At 34.6% G+C, this 12,701-nt stretch overlaps 1 protein-coding gene and 1 long non-coding RNA gene across 8 annotated transcripts; one reads left to right on the forward strand and one right to left on the reverse strand.

Annotated features, from left to right (window-relative positions):
* Positions 1–5,397: 5,397 nt before the first annotated feature.
* On the reverse strand, positions 5,398–8,698 carry LOC147559103 (uncharacterized). 7 transcript variants are annotated; one of them, XR_015234493.1, is made up of 9 exons: positions 8,460–8,698; positions 7,518–8,289; positions 7,294–7,336; positions 6,718–6,898; positions 6,581–6,619; positions 6,170–6,219; positions 5,931–5,980; positions 5,762–5,828; positions 5,398–5,662 (listed from the first exon to the last, which is right to left on the reverse strand). It is a non-coding gene; the product is annotated as an uncharacterized LOC147559103 (long non-coding RNA). The 7 variants fall into 7 exon arrangements; XR_015234494.1 differs by adding an exon at positions 7,016–7,104 and having other exon boundaries at positions 7,289–7,336; positions 7,518–8,651; XR_015234495.1 differs by lacking the exon at positions 8,460–8,698 and having other exon boundaries at positions 5,762–5,808; positions 6,581–6,614; positions 7,518–8,254.
* Positions 8,699–10,363: 1,665 nt separating this feature from the next.
* Positions 10,364–12,223, forward strand: LOC147559104 (uncharacterized). Its single transcript, XM_086657730.1, has 3 exons — positions 10,364–10,763; positions 10,990–11,392; positions 11,563–12,223. The coding sequence occupies exons 1-3, from the start codon at positions 10,379–10,381 to the stop codon at positions 12,197–12,199; spliced, it is 1,425 nt and encodes a 474-aa protein (XP_086513856.1). The 5' UTR covers positions 10,364–10,378; the 3' UTR covers positions 12,200–12,223.
* The last annotated feature ends 478 nt before the right edge of the window (positions 12,224–12,701 follow it).

Below are 12,701 nucleotides of genomic sequence, written 5' to 3' on the forward strand. Positions count from 1 at the left end.
GAGTACTTAGACATTATATGTTTAGTTGCTGGATACACATTTTTCATATGGGACTATTCTCACGCGCCTCCTCATGTGTGACATTCCTTTGACCATAATACGTGTTATTTTTTGGGTGACATGGAGACCGTGTGGCTTGTAAGCCTATCTAGCTATGCTGCTATGTTAAGTTTGTGATCATCCAACTCAAAACCAATTAGCAATGAGTGGAGAGGACCTAGACATTATATTTTTGGTTGCTAGATACCCATTCTTCCATGTCAGACTATTCTCACAATATTATTTTTTTAATCAATACTCAATTATGATACAGTATGTTTTTTTTTTTTGTTGAAATAATTATGATACAGTATGTTGTTATAAGCTTTTACAGTTTCTTGTAAATACCAGATGTGGAACTATTGCTAGCTAAAGTTTGTACCTAGCTCGAATCCTTCTCATTATATAACTAATCTTTGAAAGTTAGTATCTCATTCATATGCGGTCGCTTTAATGCCAACCTTAACCTGAACTACAGACGATAAGAACACAGTAGTGCAATTCTAGTTTCTAGCTAGTCATTCTGACGAGTGAAGCCTATTCAAATAAGCATAAAACGCTTCCAGTAGGAGACTGATTCCAACATAATCTTTGATCGTATATGCATATATCCATTTTCCTCGGCTCTATATATAATTTTGAATCTATCATCTACTTGTCTACTGATAATCGTGTTTAAAAAAACTTAATAATAGGTTTTTGGTGCTTATAGAACTAATGCATCTTTGTTTTCTTTAAATATGAGGGTTCTCATCAATTTATTATAAACTAGGTTTCCTCCCCGTCCTACGGACGGGGAAGATCCCTCTTGGCTAACGCCTGAGAAAATAAATAAATTTAGATTACAACATTCTTGGAAAGAGAATAAAGAAGATAATGGAGAATAAATAGGGAGAGATATTAACAAACAGTTGTAAATCTGACTGAAAATGGTGAGGGAGAGAAATACGTGGGAAGGAAGTTAAATGGGAGAGAAATACGTGTGAAGTTAAATGGTGAGGGAGAGAAATACGTGGGTAGTTATGTAGGGATATCCTAACCACTTTTGGTCGTTTTATACTATTACCCTTCTATTTTGAAGGGATTTACACGAAAAGGGATTTTATAACACCCATTAGATGTGATCTTTATGAAAATCTCAATAAAAATAGACGGTCAGACTTATCCCCTGTATAACCAACTGAACTGTTTTAATATAATAGATAGATTATTTTCTTATTTAAATTTGTCAAGGATGGTCAACTGAGGTACAACTTCATTATCTTTATAATTTATTCCCAATAATACTTGGGACAGGAACCAAAATTACAGGAATGGAATCGAATTAATATAACATTATTGAATTCTTACTAGTTTAAAATTACAAAAAGAAAGAATTACAGAGTAACATAGACATCCCTAATTTCATTAAATTTAAGTTCATTAGTTGGGGTCAACCTATGAATTCTTTTATTTTTTTTAAATAGACATATGTAAAACTGGAATAATAATAATAATGTTTGTTTAATCTGTGTATTAATTTGGGTAAATCAAAACATTTGCGTTACACAAACGAAAAACAACAATAAGGTCGTGTTTACTATTTGAGTTATCTTATGAAAGAGGCAGATACAATTACTGAGAGATGAATTTGTGGCATGAAGATGTTATTTTTTTGAATTTGGGACATAGAACGACTTTGACTAACTTTAACATTCAAAAAGTAACAAAATAAAATAACAATTAATGTTAGTTAACTCTTGCGTTTGTACAAAAAAACTAGATGCCCTAAACACTAGTTTTATTTAAATTTGTATGCCCCAAAAGTTAATTTTTCAAATGCAAGTGTCCCTAACACTATTGTTGGAATTTTTTTTTGAAATTATTCAAAATAAAAATCAATTACATCTATAAAATATATTTAAATAAACCTGAACACTTATCATTTCTCTCTGCTGACTGCTAACATTTTTTCTCCCTCTCTCTCTCTCTCTCTCCCTCCCCCATCTCTCTATTTCTCTCCTTTTCTTTGTCTTAGACGAAGGGAAAGAGTCTCATGTGAAACCCTAAAAGTCTCGATGTTACTCCATAACTCTCTCAGTTCATCTCTTCTAATTGTTGCGGTGGAGGAGAAGAGTTCTCCTTGAAATCTTCAAACAATCCATGCAGGTTACTAATAAGGGTCCCTTCCTTATTTTGTCGCGACAATGGAAAGATATATATATATATAGTGAGAGAGAGAGAGAGTGGTAGGGTCTATCCTAAAATTTTCTACTCAAAACTTGGATTGTCCTGATAGAAAATGTTATTCTTCAAGTCATCATCGTATATTTAACATTCTTTTTTAACAATACTAAGATACTTAGAATACTGATAGAGATTATTTTTTAACATTAAAATACTTTAATAGTTATGAAGAAATTAATATTTATTGAATTATTAATTTTTACATTAAGTTTTGTGTGAATGAGTGGATGAATGCATAAAATCAAATTTTGTGGTCACACTTTTTGTGATACGTAAGTTTGTACACGAAGTTTGAATTTATGTGAGTGTGGAAGTTTATGTGAATACGGTCAATGACTTTATTTTGTTCTTATATTTAATACTTTTCAAAAATTGTAAAACTTGTATTAGGAGCATTTCAATTTAAAAAGTTGGTGTTTTCGTTTTTAACTAAAGCAAGAGTCAACTAAGGTATAGGGTTATTAGACGACGTTAGTTTTTGGATGATAAAGTTAGTCAAACTTAGTTCTTGCCCCAAACTAAAAAAAGAACATATTCATGCGCCAAACTCATCACCCCGTACTTATGTTTGTTCCTTTCGCAAAATAACTCTTTTTTTTCATTATCTAAACCTATACAACTAACAAAAATGAACTCAAAATCACCCAAATGTGTCATTCAGATGAGTCAGACAAAATAAATAACCTAAAATCTATCTCAAATCAATTTAGATTCTGAATCGCATTTAAGATTGGGCTTGGAATAAAAAACAAACACCACACTACCGTCCATGTCATATAGCAGGGTTGGCCTTGCAGGTTCAAATAATACTCGAGTCCCTATTCATGCAAAGACGGAGGCATAACCATAATTTTAAGCTTAAGTTATTAACATAAAATTATTAATGATACAGTATTTCATTAAATATCTAATTAACTTCAAGTAGAAAGAGTTCATATTAACAAAAGAGTGAATTTTATATTCATCCTACAAACTTACAACAATCATACAACAGATTCTAATTGAATAGGCATGGGAATCAAGAAAGTAAGAAAATATAATTGAAAATAAATAGTCACACGGAACACAAAGAGATTTGCGTGGTTCGGTCGGTAAAACTTACTTCGCGGCGAATAAACACGCGTTGACTATCTCTATGATGAGAATAACAAGTTACACAAAGAATTCGTGAGAGGATGAATAAGATATCTTTAAGATTTTAGTTTATATAGGCAATGGAAATCCAAATCTCACACTGCCTCTCTCTTTCTAATTTTGAAATTGTGAGAACAGTCCCACATCGGACCAAGAATATAAAGTATAGGTCATCTTCACTCATTGCCAATTGATTTTGAGTCGGATGGCCACAAACTTAACATGGTATCAGAGCTAGGTCCACACGTGATAGGCTTAAAAGCCACACGTGCTCCACGTCACCCGTAAAGAAAAAAAAAACACGTGTTAGGCTCAAAGAACGCCCCACGTGAGGGGGCGTGTGAGGGGCGTGTGAGAATAGTCCCACATGGGAGAATGGGTAACTAGCAACCAAAAATATAAAGTATAGGTCTTCTCCACTCATTGCCAATTAGTTTTGAGTTGGATGGCCACAAACTTAACAGAAATCAATCATTGCTTTGCAAGAAGTTAGCGGATTGTAAATTAGGTTAGATATCGATACATATTCAAGACACTTTCAACATCATTTTCTATGTAATAAATTTTAAATTTTTCAAAAATAATAAATGAAAATGAATTGGAAAAACAATGTGCACAAATCTTTTAACATTAACCTACACTAACAATCATTTGCAATAAGTTTCCATTTCAAGGATGAAGTTTTACTTTCTATACTACCCCTAGACTTTTCTTAGTGTTAATCAAGACTAATACTAATTAATTCATTAATAGACAAACAAATTATGAAAAAGCATGTGATTAGTGAGTATATTTAATTATTTGTGGGAGAAGAAAGGGGTTTAATCGGGGGGTCATGACAGAGGTATTGCCAGCATATAAAATCATGTTGTCTAATGAGAAAGAATTTCAGCCAACAAGCAGATTTCACGATGAATTATCTTTTGATATGTATGCTGCTATTTATACTAACTAGGTTCCCACCGCGCCCTACGGGCGCGGTAGATCCCTCTTGGCTAACGCCGTTGTGGTATATCACATCTCGGTTTTACGAGTAAGGTGTTTCCAACATCTTTGAGTGCGTGTACCGCGGTGTCTATGCTCATGTCGTCTGACGTCACGTTGGGTCGAGCTTACACGCAAACGTACTTGCAAAGTGGTGCCAATTTTCACATCTTTTAGCGACATGTGTTTACCTGTCATCCGAAATCAGTACGTGATTTCATTCGAAATCAGTACATGATCTTAGATGACAGGTATTCGCATGACCCCATATGGTGTGAAAATGAGCACCACTGTCCATGCACGTTTGCATGTAAGCTCGACCCAACGTGACGTCAGACGACATGAGCATAGACACCGCGGTACACGCACTCAAAGATGTTGGAAACACCTTACTCGTAAAACCGAGATGTGATATACCACAACGGCGTTAGCCAAGAGGGATCTACCGCGCCCGTAGGGCGCGGTGGGAACCTAGTTAATTTACGGGCGCAGTGAAAATTGAGAATTCATCTTGGCACATATCACCTAATTGAACTGGAAAAAACTTCAATATCTATTGAGTGTATCGAGTTAGGTTTTTGCCACCAAATTCAGTAGGAAATTTATTAAAAGAAAGACAATAATTGATTAACACCAATTGTTTAATTGCACTTTGTTTTAAGTGGAAATACACTCAAATAGTATAATGAAGTTGAAGGAAAAACAAAAATTTTGCTTACCAACCACAACACAAAATTCCTTGGCAAAAAAAAAAACTACAACACAAAATATAGCGTAAATGAATTTCAATTGAAATCCAAATATGATTAGCATATGAGTTGGATGTTTATTGGTTTGATTTATAAATATGTGACAACATTAAAGCATCCAGGAAAAAAATGTTTTCAGTAGAGAAGTACTGAAGCAGAAAAGCAAAGAGTCGGGCAGACAAAAAACATTCAAGAGGTTACAACTTAGATTGTGTCTCAATGAGATTAGAAAGAATAACTTTTCTAATATTTCAGAGTTTCACCGTTGCTAAAAAATAAATAACTAATTCATTAATCATGTTTCAAACTTCATACTTTACAATAAGAGACTCAAACTGTCTAGCATCAACTTAGATTCATTTCCTCCATTAAAAGATTTAGATGCTCACTCAATATAAAATTTCTTGGTTACATTTTTTCATTCAAAATGGAACTTTACAGATCGCCTTCCAGATATTGATCTTCTAAACTCAAGTTTTCCACTTAAACTCAAGTTTTCCACTTAGACTCAAGTTTGAACTGCTTAGGTCCTGCAACGATTCAACTAAGAACAGTTCCTTAATTAAGCAACACCCTCAAAATAAAAACCTAGAGATGAATCTGAGTGTGTGTGTGTGTAAAATAAAAACCTGGAGATAAATTTGTGGGTGTGTGTGTGTGTGAATGTGTGTGACACCTGTATAGAAGAGAGAAAAACTTACAGAAAAATCAAAGTGAGAGTTAAGCAATACATCCAGAAGAAAATGAACTCAATTGATAATGAACTCAATTCACTGATGGAAATAAATATGAAGTTACCTAGCATGGAGAACACGAAATTGAAGAAGGCAAAAGAAAAAAAAAGTAATCTGCAAGGTTGAAAAAAGTTACTTGCATCCAATGATAAGCAAATTCGACAAAGATAATTAAGAGATGAATTACCTAGAGAAAAGATTCGGAGACTCGGAGTCTCAACAGAGATAAATATAAATATAACCTTTAGAGGGGAACAAAAATCTGAAACTAAATCTTTCAAGCAAAACATGAAGAAAACTCACTCGGGGATTTCTTCGAACACCTTCAACACTGTAAGCTCTATTTAGAAATTCTGAATAATAAAACTCACACAAAAGCAAACTGTTAAGAAAACCTGAATAACAAAGCTCACACAAATTGATTACCATATAGAAACATGGGTACTACTCGACACAGTGAATGTGTAGAAATACCTGGACAATATGTGGGAATTGACAAACCAACAAATAATTACAAAATTCAAAGAAACTAAACAGAAGAACAAATAAATGGTGATGACAGAGTTCAACCTAAATATATCAATGGAAACAAAAACACAACTAAGAACCATCTGGTTGAACAAAGAGTGTGAAGAGATGAAGCAAAAAAATAACAAAAAGAAGTTATCCTATAAAGAATCAAAAGCAGATAAAACCAAGAACAGAAGAACTCACTTGAAATTGTGGACATACTTCACCCAATTTGAATCTGGTCTAATTAAAATTGAAAAAGATCCATGAGTAATTAAATTCATCAAACCAAAATCAACATTAATTATTTTATTATTATTGAAGTAAAGGAAGAACAGTACCATTCTTCAAATGTCAAGTGAGAGAAAGACAGAGATACGGGAGAGGAAGTAATAATGGGTTAGAGGTTAAGAGACGGATTTGAAGTTGGAAGGAGTGATCGTGACAGAATTGATGTATGCTCCAACATCCTTCTTTAGGCAATGCATGAGAACTTCATTAAGTGTGATCATCTCCTTATTGCTGGGAATCACAACCAAAAATAATGAGAACGCTCGAAAATAATTGAAGAACATTTGTGTCTATCTTGAGTAAACTAAAAAATATTGAATGAGACATTATTAGATGTGCCTTTCAAACCGGAAATTTTGAGTTCACGGAACTAAAGAATTCAAAGAAAGTTATAAACAATCACAGTCAGTTAAGTTCCTTAAAAAAAACCTTGAAACCTACAAAAAATGATAAGAGCCCTTATAAACAATCACGTACTGTAATACCTCTGTTTAGAAGAAAATCTTTGGATCAAGTGAGTCTTTTCTATACCCAATTTGTAAGAACAAAAATTAACAGTGGGATATTAAATTATTTGTTCATTAAGTGGGGTATTTCTTCAAATACATTGTGAGCAAGTACAATACCTCTTTGTATATTTGGATGAAGTGAGTCTTTTCTATACCCAATCTGTAAGAACAAACATAAATAGTGGGATATTAGATTATTTGTTCATTAGATTATTTGTTTCTTTGATCGAATCAACTTGCTTAAACATGAAACACTTACTCTTTTAAGTTGCTTAAACATAAAAAAACTAAACATGACCACATTCTTCAAACAACCACGAAAGGAGTAAGAAGTACAGTACCTCTCTGATCGATTAAACAACGTATGAAGAACATTATTTCCCCGCGTCAATGGCAGTTCCTTTCCCTTTGGCCTTTACACAACCAACCTTTCTCCGCATTTCCCTCTCATAATTTTCTGTCTAAACACCTATCTGGCTCTTTGTAAAAAAAATTGTTAAATGAAAGAGAAGCCAAATGATAAATTCCAACTCAAATCTTCAAACTTCAAAGTAAAGAATAACATAGCAGGTTGGAGTAACTATTAGAAATCCAATACACAACTCAGAGAGATTAGAACACCTTCACTATTAGAAATCCATACACAATCGGATTCGGAAAACAGTAATAAAGTAGTCAAATTAGTAGATACACAATTTTTGAAAGACTTCAACAGCAAGACTACATTGCCACTGTATATCTAATCAAATTAGTAGGAAACAAAATTAGTCCGAAAACAGTAATAAAGTAGTCAAATAACAAATGGATTATAAGCACCATAAAAATTAAACTTAGGAGTAAATAAAAAAGAACTTCAACATATAAACAAATCAAATAAACAAAATTAGGGTGGAAACAGGTGAAACAACAAACAAACTAACATGATATTGATTGAATGGAGATAATTTGAAGATAAAATTATGGAACCGAGGAACACCCTATCTTTGGTGAGCTTCACCTTATCTTTAATGGATACACAATATGGAACCGAGGAACACTTTCTTCAACTGCATTAGTTCACCATGGTTCAATTTCAAGATGCTTAAACCATGAGGTTGGGAGACAAAACTCAAACTGAAAACTCAAACTAACAAAATTAGATGAAACTAACAAAACACACTTCAACAAAAAGTAAATTCCTGTCACACACATTTGTTCAAACACCTTATTTGCAGAAGTTAAACTACAAAATTGAAAACAAAAAATTTCTACTAAAAATGAATGATTTACATTTTTAGACTAACCTTCAGAGACATTTGTTCAAACACCTCAACTACGGATTGATTTTGAGAGAGAGAATTCAGTTTTATCAACAAAAAGCAAAACTGAAATTTAATCAAAAAGAGAGAGACAGAGCGAGAGAGACCTAGAAACTGAATTAAGGAGTTGGGCGAAACTGAAATTTGAGAGAGAGAGATGAAACTGGAAAGAGAGATAGTGGGAGAAAAATTAGGAGTTCTTAGGTCAATGACTAAAATAGCCTAAACCGTTCAGATTTTGGGTTATTTTCCTCCGTTGGATGTAAAATTTATACAAAGAATGGACGGCCAGACTTATACCCTGAATAACTACTGAGCTGTTTTATTATAATAGATATTATTCCAAGTCTGTATTTTAAGGGAGCATCATATGTTGTCAGTGTGCTGTATAAGAAATATAGGTGACCTAAAGTTAATTTTGGGAGAGGAAAAATAGATTAACTAAAACATGATTTTGATGAAAGGCCCAAATTTTGGGCCCAAATACAAAAAAAAACCCAACAAGGTTTAATATCTCACCCAAAACCCAATAATCAAATAATAACTCATATCAAACCCAAATACACATCCCAATGTGCAATCCGGGCCCAACTCTTATCTCTAAGATTTCCTATTTTCTTGTAAACCCTCTTTTGCCCTCCTATATATATCCCTCAACTCTAACAACTCATATCTTTCTCTCTCCAAAATCTGATTTAGTTTCTCTCTCCAAAATCTTTTTCACTTTATCTCTCTACCGAAATACAAACCCTTTTTTTCCACCTTCATCTATCTACAGTCTTCATCTCTTCGATCATCATCTTCGTTTTCACGTTTCTCTCTCTAATATTGTCATCATCTTCCTTCAGTCATCACCTACATCTCCAAACCGAGTTACAAAACCCTTTATTCCTTCAGTCATCATAGAGATAAGCCATCAACTTGTTTGTTTCTAGACTCATCAACTTGTTCGAATCACCATATTCTTGTCCTATAAATCCAGGTAACTGTTGATGTTGAATCTCTTTTTTATGATTTTATGCTCTTGTTCTTCCTTCTCGTCTACTGTTTAGTTTCTGGAATGTCCGTACAGTTCTACCGCTGTCCGTACAATCTTTTGGGTTCTGGTACAACTTTAAGGTTTGTTTTAACATTTTCTAAAATGTCTGAACACATGGTACATGTTAAAAGTAGCTTATCATGTGTTAACACATTTGTTTCATAGCTATTGAACTAGCAGTTAGACCAACATTTGATAGAATGATTAGACATTGCCTCAACATTTGATAGAATGATCAGACATTGCTTCTTGGACCACCTGATTATACCACATATTCGAAACAATCAGTATAATGTTATCCATCATTTTCACATAAACTCACACATTTCGTATAATTCTACGACATTCTCCTTGATAACCAAACATTCCTACGCATGTCAAAACATTATGCGCGGTGTTTAGTCATTACACTAGATGTTCACACATTTGTTAACATTTTAATACAATTGATGATACTTTCATAACATTTTATTCAATTTTGCAGTATGGAAACTGAAAGGTCACTTTCTACATCTCAAAATAATGAAAAGAAGTTAGTATGTGACTCATGGGGCGACGTATTTACGGAGATTGGGCAAATATTCCCCGGTGGCAAATATTCCCCGGTGGTGTCAAAGCTTTTCGAGACGCTCTTGGTCGATATACCATTGCAACCAAGAACAACTACAAATATATCAAGAATGAACCAGGTCGTGTCACTGCCGTTTGTTCCAAACCCGGATGTAATTGGAGAGTGCACGGGGTTGCACCATTGGGATGTAAATCCGTTTTTTTGTTGAAAGAGTACGAACCGAGTCACGTTTGTCTCGATGTTGTTTTCAAACCTGCGGATCCCAAGTTGTCTAGTAAACTTGTTGGCAGCCTAATGAATGAAGACATCAGAAGACACCCAAATTGGAGTACTGCTGAAGTTAAAGAAAAGTTTCAAGACGATTACGGTGTTGAGTTGACCTATTATTTTTCTTACGGTGGTAAGAAGGTAGCCATGGACAAAGTATTTGGGCAGGAGGGTGATTCCTACGCAAAGTTGAAGTGGTACGTAGATGCTTTGGAGAGTACTAATCCCAATAGCATAATTGATTTGCAAATCGAACCCACTACCAACAGATTTGTCCGAGTTTTTATTGCCCTTCACGCATCTATCCTTGGGTTTCAACACTGTCGCCCTGTGATCTATATTGATGGAACATTCGCCAAAACTCGTTTTAATGGCTGCATTTTGGCTGCGGTTACCAAGGACGGAAACGACGGTATGTTTTCATTTTCACATCACATGTTAACATTCTAGTGTTCCTGCTAACACGTGACAAAATGTTAGATCATGATCATTATTGACGCGACATAGATAAAGATGCGGCGTAATTTATTGAAGTCATACCTCATTCCCAAATATGGTTTTACATTTCCAAAAATGCTTATGCACTTTTGATTCATGCATCAACAGAACTAATTTTGTATTTCATTTTTTTTTGTTAGGTCTTTTCCCCATTGCTTACGCAGTTGTGGACATTGAGAATGATCAGAATTGGGATTGGTTTTTGCAAAATTTGAAATTAGCAGTAGATCCGATCAAACGTTACACCTTTATTTCGGATAGACATGCTGGAATTCTAAAAGGCGTGAAGAACGTTTTTCCCACCGCTCATCACTCATTCTGTGCTTGGCACTTACGATGTAATCTGAACTTGAGGATACGTAACGGGGCGCGCCAGTCACGTTATTTTCAGAGTCTTATGTTTACGGCGGCACGGGCATTACCCGAGAGCGAGTATCACGCAACCATTGAACAAATGGTTGAGATGGGTGGAACCAATGTCGAGAGGTTTTTCCAATCCCTTAATCCGGAATCATGGGCAGATTCCTTTTTCCCAGGGGATAGGTATTTTGTTTTCTCTTTTTCAGTTATTTTTTAACATTAATCATATCTTTCTGTTATGAATGGACATTTGTTCATGTGTTCCGTCAGGCATATACATGTTTATACATTTCGCGCAATGTTTTAACACGACACGATGTTTTACAAGCATCCCATTTAATGTTTTTTCACAGGTATGGCGCCATCACTTCCCAACTGTCTGAGAGCTTCAACAACATGGTCAAGAAAGCCCGCGTGCTCCCTATTACAGCATTGTTGGATGCCATAAGACAGAAGATTATGAACAAGATGCGAAAGCATAGAGACGCTTCTATTGGATGGAATACATTTCTTTGCCCATCCATTAACTTGGAGCAACAAGCGAAATACAAAGTTGCGGAGACTTGGAGATACGTCGAGGCAGCCCCACTTGTTTATGAAGTATATTCTACTCCACGCCATTCCGTAAATCTTGGTACTCTCACATGCTCTTGTCGGCGTTGGCAAGTAGATTCGCTTCCGTGTCAACATGCAATGTTATGCATCAACAAGACTCGTGGTGATAGTACATGTTTTTACGATCCGGTCTGGACCGTGGAGGCTTACAGGAACACATACCAACATTGTGTTTACCCCGTTCCAAATTTTGACGAACCATATACTTTTGATCCATTAACCAAGACTCTTCCTCCACTAGTTAGAAGGGCACCAGGCAGACCACGTACAACAAGGTTGCAGAGTTCCGGAGATGTTACCAGGAGGAAAAGAATATGTCGCAGGTGCAACCAACCCGCTTATCACAACAGTGCGACATGTCGAGCCCAACTGTAGTCTCATTTTACTAAATGTTATAACATTCACCGATATGTCCCAACATGTAACAGAGTGTTGTTACATTGTGCTCAATGTTTAGTAAAATCTTTTGGTCTTTAGTACATATATTTTTGTCTAGTGAATATGTGATAACATTCTACAAAATGTTCAGTGAATGAATTACTACATGTCTAGCTATTATTTACAATGTGTCCACATTATGAAGTTTAGTGAATACATTCTAGACAATGAAGGTTCAGTATTACATATTTCCCGAGACATTTGTCCATATGTCCAACCATTAAGAGGAATGTTCTAACATGTCTGTGTATGTTCTTTCCTGAAACAAACTTTAAGGGGACAATGTATGTCACACATGATGTTGAAGAAAAATAATAATATATTCAAATTTACTTCCTTTAGTTTTAACATAAATATCCCATCCAAAATCATTGTATGTCGTTAACCTCACAAAATAATTTTACAAACCATCATTGTTTTTAATCTAATCAAGAATGAA

This window comes from Eschscholzia californica, unplaced genomic scaffold, assembly GCF_041429995.1.
Source record: "Eschscholzia californica isolate CP2 unplaced genomic scaffold, dmEscCali1.0.p SCAF_2, whole genome shotgun sequence".
Classification (NCBI taxonomy): domain Eukaryota; kingdom Viridiplantae; phylum Streptophyta; class Magnoliopsida; order Ranunculales; family Papaveraceae; genus Eschscholzia; species Eschscholzia californica.

Coding starts and splice junctions, on each gene's coding strand:
- LOC147559104 (XM_086657730.1), top strand. CDS start 10,379: ATGAATGAAGACATCAGAAGACACCCAAATTGGAGTACTGCTGAAGTT. Junction 10,764..10,989: donor TACCAAGGACGGAAACGACG/GTATGTTTTCAT, acceptor TTTTTTTGTTAG/GTCTTTTCCCCATTGCTTAC. Junction 11,393..11,562: donor TCCTTTTTCCCAGGGGATAG/GTATTTTGTTTT, acceptor GTTTTTTCACAG/GTATGGCGCCATCACTTCCC.